This window comes from Oncorhynchus mykiss, chromosome 10, assembly GCF_013265735.2.
Source record: "Oncorhynchus mykiss isolate Arlee chromosome 10, USDA_OmykA_1.1, whole genome shotgun sequence".
Classification (NCBI taxonomy): Eukaryota; Metazoa; Chordata; class Actinopteri; order Salmoniformes; family Salmonidae; genus Oncorhynchus; species Oncorhynchus mykiss.
Genome location: NC_048574.1, coordinates 43,868,313 through 43,881,400, shown reverse-complemented (window position 1 = coordinate 43,881,400; position 13,088 = coordinate 43,868,313). Strand labels below are relative to the sequence as shown.

Below are 13,088 nucleotides of genomic sequence, written 5' to 3'. Positions count from 1 at the left end.
TATTTTGGCTACCATGGCTATGACACATAGGGTGAATCCACTGGTGACTGAACGGTTTGAGGAGCATGAAAACAACGTAAACCATGTGCCATGGCCGTCTCAGTCACCAGATCTCAACCCAATTGAACACTTCTGGGAGATACCGCAACAGTGCCTGAGACAGCGTTTTCCACCACCATCAACAAAACACCAAATGATGGCATTTTCACCATGGAAGAATGGTGTCGCATTCTTCCAAAAGAGTTCCAGAAACGTGTAGAATGTATACCAAGGCACATTAAAGCTGTTCTGGCTCATGGTGGCCCAACACCCTATTAAGACACTATGTTAGTGTCTCCGTATTTGGTCAGTTACCTGTACATCTGCGTATAAAGCTCACTAATATTTGTTTTTCTTATATATACAGTGCCTTGCGAAAGTATTCGGCCCCCTTGAACTTTGCAACCTTTTGCCACATTTCAGGCTTCAAACATAAAGATATAAAACTGTATTTTTTTGTGAAGAATCAACAACAAGTGGGACACAAGTCCCACAAATCTGGCCTTTATGGAAGAGTGGCAAGAAGAAAGCCATTTCTTAAAGATATCCATAAAAAGTGTCGTTTAAAGTTTGCCACAAGCCACCTGGGAGACACAACAAACATGTGGAAGAAGGTGCTCTGGTCAGATGAAACCAAAATTGAACTTTTTGGCAACAATGCAAAACGTTATGTTTGGCGTAAAAGCAACACAGCTGAACACACCATCCCCACTGTCAAACATGGTGGTGGCAGCATCATGGTTTGGGCCTGCTTTTCTTCAGCAGGGACAGGGAAGATGGTTAAAATTGATGGGAAGATGGATGGAGCCAAATACAGGACCATTCTGGAAGAAAACCTGATGGAGTCTGCAAAAGACCTGAGACTGGGACGGAGATTTGTCTTCCAACAAGACAATGATCCAACACATAAAGCAAAATCTACAATGGGATGGTTCAAAAATAAACATATCCAGGTGTTAGAATGGCCAAGTCAAAGTCCAGACCTGAATCCAATCGAGAATCTGTGGAAAGGACTGAAAACTGCTGTTCACAAATGCTCTCCATCCAACCTCACTGAGCTCGAGCTGTTTTGCAAGGAGGAATGGGAAAAAAATTCAGTCTCTCGATGTGCAAAACTGATAGACACATACCCCAAGCGACTTACAGCTGTAATCGCAGCAAAAGGTGGCGCTACAAAGTATTAACTTAAGGGGGCTGAATAATTTTGCACGCCCAATTTTTCAGTTTTTGATTTGTTAAAAAAGTTTTAAATATCCAATAAATGTCGTTACACTTCATGATTGTGTCCCACTTGCTGTTGATTCTTCACAAAAAAATACAGTTTTATATCTTTATGTTTGCAGCCTGAAATGTGGCAAAAGGTCGCAAAGTTCAAGGGGGCCGAATACTTTCCCAAGGCACTGTATATATATTTCCCTTAGAAAATATTTGATGCATGTCGCTAGTAGGTTTCCAGGATAAATTGTTGTATTAGTAGGCTTAAGTCTTATGTTTCACATACAGGCGTTATAAGAGTCTAAGAAACATTGGATTAATGGTTTGATACAACAACGGTTTTATGAAACAAGTCTAAGAGACAAGAAAATTAGTACTTTTTTTTATTTTACTCATGCCTTAGCAGATCTTTTACGCGTCAAAAAAAAGATCTTAAATCAATAACATTTCACAATTCCCTTTGCACTGCAAATACTGCATTACATAACCAATGTTCATGGTCATCAACACACTCACCACAGATGTGAACGGTCACACTAAGTGATTACCATGACAGTTGTGACAGAATGAGAATCTGTAAACATTTAACATCCGTCAAGAGCACTCAGGAATTGCCCAGCATGTACTGTAAGGTCATGCCATACACAGCAGTAACATTAAAATATAGCCTACCATTTACTCTCCACACAAAAAAATAAAAAAAAATAAAAAATTGGCCCCAATTATTTTGTCATAGTTTTCAGGTTTACAATTGGGGGAGGGAGAGGGCGGACAGATGGGCGAAAAAAACAACAACAAACCCCTTAGTAATCTACTATCACAGATAGAGCACATGAAAACTACCCCCTACAACCTGTAAATCTAACCAGAGTCCAGTCTGTCCCAATGAGTACCAGAACTAAATATGTCCAATTGAGTATGATTAATTTCTATGTTTAGAATTCACAGCGAGTTGACAAAATATCAATATCAAGAATATTTGCATTCATGTACATAGCAAAGCAATTGGTCAAAATAATGGTATTTTAGGTTCCATATCGAAAAAGAACAGTTTTGGTCAACTGAGTCACTTATGCTTCAATAAGGAATTTTACAGTAAAAGCTTGTTTAATTTTAAAACGGGTTGGGAAAAATGTGTGATAGTAACGCAATGAGTGAACACATGTATTGAAAGTAGATGCTTAAAACATCTTTACTCAGTCAACGTAGTGAGATGGAGGCTGGAAAGAACACTTGTTATGGTTGAACATCTATATTATCACATTTACATTAACTTTCATTTTTATATTTAAACATATCAAATGATCAAAATCAGGCTGGGTGATGCTCGTACAGGGATGGCCCAAAATGTTCTGTGGAATTTAAAACATGGTAAGTCAAGATTTTACATTGCATTAATTACCTGAATTGTCAACTGCTTATCAATTGCTTTCTACTTATTAATGAAATCATTTTTTCATACGCATAGCCTCAGCAATTTCACTCTTCCTGAACGCGTTCGAGAATGACGTTCATTGACGTTAATACGAAATCTTACAGATTAGTCAAGATTAATGGGTAATGATTGTACTTTTCGGTTTCTAAAGTGAGTGGATTACCACATATATCACACAAGTGCAAACATCATAGGAAGCTCTCCAACAAGAAAACAAACTAAATGTTAATTGATTACAATCATACTATATATATATTTTACAGAATTTAAAAAATATATCTGTCTTTTCTACAGTTGGACTTGTACTTTAGCATGTGTGACTTGAAGCGCTAAGGTTGTGCTAAGGTTGTGCTATGGTTAATGGCTCCTGCTGGTGGTCTTTCCTGTCCTACTCGGTGATCTCCAGGATGAGGTCGTCTCCCTCCAGGCTGCTGTCGGCATTGACGTAAATCTTGACCACGGTGCCGGAGAGTGGAGAGTTGACCACTGTCTCCATCTTCATGGCGCTGAGCACACACAGAGGCTGGCCCTTCTCCACCATCTGGCCCTGCTTCACCTTCACCTCCACCACCTTCCCAGGCATGGGCGCCCCCACCTGGCCACGCACGTCCTTCAGCGCCTTGGGGTGGAAGTGCATCTCCTGGGTGGGTGGGAGAGTACACTTGGTGAGTTTGCAGGAGCACCACGTGTCTATTGAGATATTGGTGTGGATATGATATGCAACTATTTTGCGGGAATAGATTGAACTTGTTACGCGTTTTAAGAATTGAATGCAACATTGTGTTGAGAGCTAATGTGAATGTATGTACTGCACCTTCATGGCCACTGTATCCTTGACCAGGACAGATCTGAGCGCTCCATTCAGCTCAAAGAACACCTCCCTCTGGCCAGCCTTGTTGAGGTCTCCCAGGGCCAGGGCTTTGATGTGGAGGGTCTTCCCTCGCTCCAACTCCACCTGACAGACACAGGGACAAACAGAAAGTGTGATCAGAGGAAAACAGAACAGTGGCAAATATATTGCAATCAGTAAGTTCATTTCAAATTAATCACACTTCACATCCACTTGAAGAATATGAATGAAAACAAATGGTGAGAGTGACCTCGAACTCCTCAGCAATCTTGGGTCCATCGAGGAACAGGCGTGTGTTGAGGCAGTCCACGGGGCCAAACTGATGGGTGAACTCCTTGAACTCCTGGAACACCTTGGGGTACATGGCTGCTGACATCACATCCTCGGGAGTAATGTCATCTCCGTGTGTCTCTCGCAGCTGTTTCTCTAGGGCCTGGAAGTCCATGGAGGGCAGAGAGGCACCAGGGCGGCCCTCCACCCGTGGCATATTCTTCAGCACCTGGGGGCAGAGGTTAGAAGTCAGCCACTAACAGGCCAAAGGGAGCTAGAATGACAGGGAGTCAGAGTTATTATAATTATAAGAAACAGTTTAGACCGGTTTAGCTTTTTCAGATCAAAGCAAGCCCATGAAAATATAACGCAGTGTTTGAACATTACAAGCAAACATGAGTGGATATAATGGCGCCGGACGGGAGGACTGACGTTTCACGGGCTCCTAACCAACTGTGTTATTTTGTTTGTTTTTTCGCATTGTTTGTAACTCATTTTGTACATAATGTTGCTGCTACCGTCTCTTATGACCGAAAATAGCTTCTGGACATCAGAACAGCGATTACTCACCTCAAACTGAATGAAGATTTTTTCTTTAATGAGTCCGAGGCAAAGCATATACAATACTGCTTTGTCAAGACAAGGCCCACATCCCAGTCATCAGCGTGAAGAAAAGATGGAGGATAAAGGGGGAGGAGGGCGAGGTTCCTTGTAAGAATTCGCTGACGAGTAGGTAAACCACCACTTCCCTCCTTATTAGGCAACGTGCAATCATTGAAAAACAAACTGGACAATCTACGATTAAGACTATCCTACCAATGGGACATTAAAAAGTAATACCTTATGTTTCAGAGACGTGGCTGAACTGACGACATGGATAACAGAGCTGGCTGGCTTCTCTGTGCATCGGCAGGACATTGCAGCTACGTCTGGTAAAACGAGGGGGAGGTGTGTGTCTATTTGTCAATAACTCCTGGTGTGCCATGTCTAATATTAAAGAAGTCTCAATGTATTGCTCGCCTGAGGTAGAATACCTCATGATAAGCTGTATACCACACTATCCACCAAGAGAGTTCTATATTATTCGTAGCCGACTATTTACCACCACAAACCGATGCTGGCACTAAGACGGCACTCAACGAGCTCAATAAGGCCGTAAGCAAACAAGAAAATGCTCATCCAGAAGCAGCGCTCCTAGTGGCCGGGGACTTTAATGCAGGGAAACTTAAATCTGTTTTTACCTAATTTCTACCAGCATGTCACATGTGCAACCAGAGGAAAATAAACCCGAGACAACCTTTACTCCACATACAGAGGCGTAGAAAGCTCTCCCTCATCCTCCATTTGGCAAATCGGACCATAATTCTATCCTCCTGAATCCTGCTTACAAGCAAAAACTATAGCAGGAAGTACCAGTGACTCGCTCAACACGGAAGTGGTCAGATGATGCGGATGCTACAGGACTGTTTTGCTAGCACATATGGAATATGATCCCGGAATTCATCCAATGGCATTGAGGAGAATACCACCAGCAGTCACCGGCTTACTCAAAAAGTGCACCGACGATGTCGTACCCATAGTAACCATACGTACATTTCCCAACCAGAAGCCATGGATTACAGGCAACCACTATAGGCTAGAGCTGCCGCTTTCAAGGAGCGGAAGACTAAATCCGGACGCTTAGAGTAATTTCTTATAGGTCCTCAGATGAACCAACAAACAGGTATAGCATAAAAACAGGACGAAGATGGAATCCTACTACACCAGCTGATGCACGCCCGATGTGGCAGAGCTTGAAAAATATTACAGACTACAAAGGGAAACCCAGATGCCAGCTACCCAGTTACGCGAGTCTACCAGACGAGCTAAATGACTTTTACGCTTGCTGCGAGGCAAGCAACACTGAAGCATGCATGAAAGCACCAGCTGTTCCGGACGACTGTGTGGTCACGCTCTCCGTAGCCAATGTGAGCAAGACCTTTAAAACAGGTCAACACTCACAAAGCCGCGGGCCCAGACGGATTACCAGGATGTGCACTCAAAGCATTCGCGGACCAACTGTTGTGACTTCACTGACATTTTCAACCTCTCCCTGACAGAGTCTGTAATACCTACATGTTTCAAACAGACCACCATAGTCCCTGTGCCCAGGAAAGCAAAGGTAACCTGCATAAATGATTACCACTCCGTAGCACTCACGTCTGTAGCCATGAAGTGCTGTGAAAGGCTGGTCATGGCTCACATCAAAACCATCATGCCGTAAACCCTAGACCCACTCCAACTTGCATACCGTCCCAACAGATCCACAGATGATGGAATCTCTATTGCACTCCACACTGCCCTTTCCCACTTGGAAATAAGGAACACCTATCTGAGAATGCTGATCATTGACTACAGCTCAGAGTAGTAGGTCCCCTTGCTCGCACATGCTTTTTCAGTTCTGCCCACAAATGTTCTATAGGATTGAGGTCAGGGCTGTGTTGTCCTTAAGCCATTTTGCCACAACTTTGGAAGTATGCTTGGGGCCATTGTCCATTTGGAAGACCCATTTGCAACCAAGCTTTAACTGATGTCTTGAGAGGTTGCTTCAATATATCCACAATTCTCCTACCTCATGATGCCATTATTTTGTGAAGTGCACCAGTCCCTCCTGCAGCAAAGCACCCCCACAACATGATGCTGCCACTCCCGTGTTTCATGTTTGGGATGGTGTTCTTTGGCTTGCAAGCCTCCCCCTTTTTCCTCCAAACATAACGATGGCCATTATGGCCAAACAGTTCTAATTTTGTTTCATCAGACCAGAGGACATTTCTCCAAAAAGTATGATCTTTGTCCCCATGTACAGCTGCAAACTGTAGTCTGGCTTTTTTCTGGCGGTTATGGAGCAGTGGCTTCCTCCTTGCTGAGTGTCGATATAGGACTTGTTTTACTGTGGATATAGATACTTTGTACCCGTTTCCTCCAGCATCTCCACAAGGTCTTTTGCTGTTGTTCTGGGATTGATTTTCGCACCAAAGTACGTTCATCTCTAGGTGACAGAACGTGTCTCCTTCCTGAGCAGTATGATGGCTGCGTGGTCCCATGGTGATTATACTTGGGTACTATTGTTTGTACAGATGAACGTGGTAGCATCAGGCATTTGGAAATTGGTCCCAAGGGTGAACCAGACAATTTATTTTCTGAGGTCTTAGCTGATTTCTTTTGATTTTCCCAAGATGTCAAGCAAAGAGGCACTGAGTTTGAAGGTAGGCCTTGAAATACATCCACAGGTACACCTCCAATTGACTCAAATGATGTCAATTATCCAGAAGCTTCTAAAGCCATGACATCATTTTCTGGAATTTTCCATGCTGTTTAAAGGCACAGTCAACTTAGTATGTAAACTTCTGACCCACTGGAATTGTGATAGTGAATTATAAGTTAAATAATCTGTCTGTAAACAATTGTTGGAAAAATTACTTGTGTCTTGCACAAAGTAGATGTCCTAACAGACTTGCCAAAACTATAGTTTGTTAGCAAGAAATTTGTGGAGTAGTTGAAAAACTAGTTTTAATGACTCCTACCTACCTATGTAAACTTCTGACTTCAACTGTATATACTAGGTGGTGTCAGAGGAAGGCCCCAAACTATTGTCAAAGACTCCAGTCACCCAAGTCATAGAATGTTCTCTCTTCTACCACACGGCAAGCGGTACCGGAGCATCTAGGACCAAAAGGCTCCTTAACATCTTCTACCCCCTAGCCCTAAGACTGCTGAACAATTAATCAAATGGCCACCCTTTGTATTTACACTGCGGTTACTCGCTGTTTAATATCTATGCATAGTCACTTTACCTCTACCTACATGTACAAATTACCTTGACTAACCTGTACCCCCACACATTGACTTGGTACCCCCTGTATAGAGCCTTGTTATTGTTACGTAATTTTCTTGTGCTCATTTTTATTTTATTTTTTCACTTTAGTTCATTTGGTAAATATTTTCTGAACTCTACTTCTTGAACTGCATTATTGTTAAGGGCTCGTAAGTAAGCATTTCACGGTAATACTTGTTGTATTCGGAAACAATTCACAAAATACTTTGATTTGTAATAATTAACATAGATAATGCTAGGCATCTGTCGGAAATGAGAAATAGCTGCAACATAATGGCTGTTCCATTCCTTTGTTATACATGATGTTATACATAAGCAGGTGGCCTTTTTAAGTTTGAACTGATCTGCAAAATAAATTACACAAGAGCAACCATGCGTTCGATGGGGTGGGAACAAACAAGAGGGGGAACTGCATTGTACCCTGGTGATATGAGGGACACATTTGATCGTAGAAAACAACTGATCTTCAGGGGAAATGTTTCTGGGTAATTGTGGAGATTCTTAGAGATGGGAAATAAATCATATGTATTCAAATTTCAAACAGATGAAATGGTGCGAGATCTCCAAGGACAGTAGAGGGACAAAAATAGGCAAACTTTTAAAACAAAGTATTTATATGACTTAATGGGATCCTGTCGTAGTGGGTTATAAAACCAACATTTTCTGAGCTCTATAAAAATACCTACTGTAATGTAAGTGGAACATAATAAATGTACTCTTAATGTTAAATCCATAGAGTACCAAACCTAATAATCTTTAATACTGTCTGTGGGAGTACAAATCCTGCGATTATGGTTGGCTGTGAAAAGGCAGATAAGGTGGGGCAAAAAAAGTATTTGTGCAAGTTCTTCCACTTAAAAAGATGAGGCCTGTAATTTTCAACATAGGTACACTTCAACTATGACAGACAAAATGAGAAAAAATAAATCCAGAAAATGACATTGTAGGATTTTTAATGATTTTATTTGCAAATTATGGTGGAAAATAAGTATTTGGTCAATAACAAAAGTTTCTCAATACTTTGTTATATACCCTTTGTTGGCAATGACAGAGGTCAAACGTTTTCTGTAAGTCTTCACAAGGATTTCACACACTGTTGCTGGTATTTTGGCCCATTCCTCCATGCAGATCTCCTCTAGAGCAGTGATGTTTTGGGGCTGTTGCTGGGCAACACGGACTTTCAACTCCTTCCAAAGATTTTCTATGGGTTTTCTATGGGGTTGAGATCTGGAGACTGACTAAGCCACTCCAGGACCTTGAAATGCTTCTTACAAAGCCACTCATTCGTTGCCCGGCGGTGTGTTTGGGATCATTGTCATGCTGAAAGACCCAGCCACGTTTCATCTTCAATGCCCTTGCTGATGGAAGGAGGTTTTCACTCAAAATCTCACGATAAATGGCCCCATTCATTCTTTCCTTTACACGGATCAGTCGTCCTGGTCCCTTTGCAGAAAAACAGCCCAAAAGCATGATGTTTCCACCCCCATGCTTCACAGTAGGTATGGTGTTCTTTGGATGCAACTCAGCATTCTTTGTCCTCCAAACACAACGAGTTGAGTTTTTCATCTGACCATATGACATTGTCCCAATCTTCTTCTGGATCATCCAAATGCTCTCTAGCAAACGTCAGATGGGCCTGGACATGTACTGGTTTAAGCAGGGGGACACGTCTGGCACTGCAGGATTTGAGTCCCTGGCGGCGTACTGCGTTACTGATGGTAGGCTTTGTTACTTTGGTCCCAGCTCTCTGCAGGTCATTCACTAGGTCCCCCCGTGTGGTTCTGGGATTTTTGCTCACCGTTCTTGTGATCATTTTGACCCCACGGGGTGAGATCTTGTGTGGAGCCCCAGATCGAGGATAGATTATCAGTGGTCTTGTATGTCTTCCATTTCCTAATAATTGCTCCCACAGTTGATTTCTTCAAACCAAGCTGCTTACCTATTGCAGATTCAGTCTTCCCAGCCTGGTGCAGGTCTACACTTTTGTTTCTGGTGTCCTTTGACAGCTCTTTGGTCTTGGCCATAGTGGAGTTTGGAGTGTGACTGTTTGAGGTTGTGGACAAGTGTCTTTGATACTGATAACAAGTTCAAACAGGTGCCAAAAATACAGGTAACGAGTAGAGGACAGAGGAGCATCTTAAAGAAGAAGTTGCAGGTCTGTGAGAGCCAGAAATCTTGCTTGTTTGTAGGTGACCAAATACGTATTTTCCACCATAATTGGCAAATAAATTCATTATTAAAAATCCTACAATGTGATTTTCTGGATTTTTTCCCCTCATTTTGTCTGTCATAGTTGAAGTGTACCTATGATGAAAATTACAGGCCTCATCTTTTTAAGTGGGAGAACTTGCACAATTGGTGGCTGACTAAATACTTTTTTGCCCCACTGTATACACTGAACAAAAATATAAACGCAACATGCAAAAATCAACGATTTATTGAGTTACAGTTCATATACGGAATTCAGTAAAAAAAAATGAATTAGGCCCTAACATATGAATTTCACATGACTGGAAATACAGATAGATTCAATTAAAAAACATGTAGGGGCATGGATCAGAAAACCAGTCAGTATCTGGTGTGACCACCATTTGTCTCATGCATCTCCTTCGCCTAGAGTTGATCAGGCTGTTGATTGAGCCCTGTGGAAGGTTGTCCCACTCCTCTTCAATGACTATGTGAAGATGCTGGATATTGGCGGGAAAGGAACACGCTGTCGTACACATCAATCCAGAGCATTCCCAACGTGCTCAACAGATGACATGTCTGGTGAGAATGCAGGTCATGGAGGAATTGGAAAATGTTCAGCTTCCAGGAAGTCTACAGATCCTTGCAACATACAGTACCAATCAAAAGTTTGGACGTACTCATTCAAAGGTTTTTCTTTATTTGTACTATTTTCTTCATAGTAGAATAATAGTGAAGACATCAAAACTATGAAATAACAAATGGAATCATGTAGTAACCAAAAAAGTGTTAAACAAATCAAAATATTGTTTATATTTGAGATTCTTTAAAGTAGCAACCCTTTGTCTTGATGACAGCTTTGCACACTCTCACTCTTGGCAGTCTCTCAACCAGCTTCATGGGGTAGTCACCTGGAATGCATTCCAATTAAAACAGGTGTACCTTGTTAAGTGAATTTGTGGAATTTCTTTCCATCTTATTGCGTTTGAGCCAATCAGTTGTGTTGTGACAAGGTAGGGATGGTATACAGAAGATAGCCCTATTTGGTAAAAGACCAAGTTCATATTATGGCAAGAACAGCTCAAATAAACAAAGAGAAACAACAGTCCAGCATTACTTTAAGATATGAAGGTCAGTCAATACGGAACATACCAAGAACTTTAAACATTTCTTCAAATACAGTTGCTAAAACCAACAAGCGCAATGATGAAACTGGCTCTCATGAGGACCGCCACAGGAAAGGAAGACCCTGAGTTACCTCTGCTGCAGAGGATAAGTTCATTAGAGTTGACAAACTCAGAAATTGCAGGCCAAATAAATGCTTCACATAGTTCAAGTAACAGACATCTCAACATCAACTGTTCAGAGGAGACTGCGTGAATCAGACCTTCATGGTCAAATTTCTGCAAAGAAACCACTACTAATGACACCAATAAGAAGAAGAGACTTGCTTGGGCCAAGAAACACAAGCAATGGACATTAAACCGGTGGAAATCCATCCTTTGGTATGAGGATTCCAAATTGGAGATTTTTGGTTCGAACCGCCGTGTCTTTGTGAGACGCAGAGTAGGTGAACGGCTGATCTCCGTATGTGTGGTTCCCACCGTGAAGCATGGAGGAGGTGTGATGGTGCTTAGCTGGTGACACGGTCTGTGATTTATTTGGAATTCAAGGCACACTTAACCAGCATGGCTACCACAGCATTCTGCAGCGATACGCCATCCCATCCGGTTTGCCCTTAGTGAGACTGTCCTATTGAAAAACAAATGATAATGACCCAACACACCTCCAGACTGTGTAAGGGTTTTTGACCAAGAAGGTGAGTGAGTGAGCGCTGTATCATATGACCTGGCCTCCACAAATCACACAACCTCAACCCAATTGAGATGGTTTGGGATGAGTTGACCCCAGACTAAAGGAAAAGCAGCCAACAAGTGCTCAGCATATGTGGGAACTCCTTCAAGACTGTGGGAAAAGCATTCCAGGTGAAGCTGTTTGAGAGAATGCAAAGCTGTCCTCAAGGCAAAGGGCGGCTACTTTGAAGAATCTAAATTGTATTTTGATTTTTTTTTAACACTTTTTTGGTTACCACATGATTCCATGTGTCATTTCATAGTTGAGGTCTTCACTATTTTTCTACAATGTAGAAAATATAAAAATAAAGAAAAACCCTTGAATGAGTAGGTGTGGCCAAACTTTTGACTGGTACTGTGCATCATGTTGAAACATGAGGTGATGGCGACAGAGGAAATGGCACAAAAATGGGCTTCAGGATCTCATCACGGTATCTCTGTGCATTCAAATTGCCATCGATAAAATGCAATTGTGTTCGTTGTCCGCAGCTTATGCCTGCCCATACCATAACCACACCGCCACCATGGGGCACTCTGTTCAGAACACTGACGTCAGCAAACTGCTCACCCACACAACACCATACACACTGTCCTCAATCTGCCATATGCCGGTACAGTTGAAACCATCATTCATCCGTGAAGAGCACACTTCTCCAACGTGCCAGTGGTCATCGTAGGTGAGCATTTGCCCACTGAAGTCAGTTACGACACAGAACTGCAGTCAGGTCAAGACACTGGTGAGGACGACGAGCACGCAGATGAGCTTCCCTGAGACGGTTTCTGACAGTTTGTTAAGAAATTCTTCAGTTGTGCAAACCCATAGTTTCATCAGCTGTTCAGGTGGCTGGTCTCAGATGATCCCGCAGGTGAAGAAGCCCGGATGAGCAGGTCCCGGGCTGGTGTGGTTACAACTGGCTTTACAACCGCAGACCACTTGGACGTACTGCCAAATTTTCTAAAATGGTGGTGGCTTATGGTATAGAAATGAACATTACATTCTCTGGCAACAACTCCAGTGGACATTTCTGCAGTCAGCATGGCAATTGCACGCTCCTTCAAAACTTGAGACATCTGTGGCATTGTGTTGAGACACTGCACATTTTACAGTGGCCTTTTATTGTCCACAGCACAAGGTGCACCTGTGTAATGATCATGGGGTTTAATCAGCTTTTTGATATGCCACACCCCTCAGGTGGATGGATTATCTTTCCAAAGGAGAAAAGCTCAGTAACAGGGATGTAAACAAATTTGTGATCAAAATTTGAGAGAAATACGATTTCTAAGCGTTTGAAACATTTCTGGGATCTTTTATTTCAGCTCATGAAACATGGGACCAACACTTTACATGTTTCATTTATGTTTAAG

The 13,088-nt window shown here is 42.2% G+C and overlaps 1 protein-coding gene across 3 annotated transcripts in view; it reads right to left on the bottom strand.

The window, feature by feature from the left end:
• Positions 1–1,621: 1,621 nt before the first annotated feature.
• LOC110533971 (pyruvate carboxylase, mitochondrial) overlaps positions 1,622–13,088 on the bottom strand; it is a 95,961-nt gene continuing 84,494 nt past the window's right edge. For all 3 annotated transcript variants that reach the window (XM_036990382.1, XM_036990383.1, XM_036990381.1), the window contains 3 exons: positions 3,790–4,038; positions 3,504–3,644; positions 1,622–3,329 (listed from right to left, as the gene is read on the bottom strand). In XM_036990382.1, the coding sequence (XP_036846277.1) occupies positions 3,078–3,329; positions 3,504–3,644; positions 3,790–4,038 (642 nt within the window). In that variant the 3' untranslated portion in view covers positions 1,622–3,077. The remainder of the gene's footprint in view (positions 3,330–3,503; positions 3,645–3,789; positions 4,039–13,088) is intronic.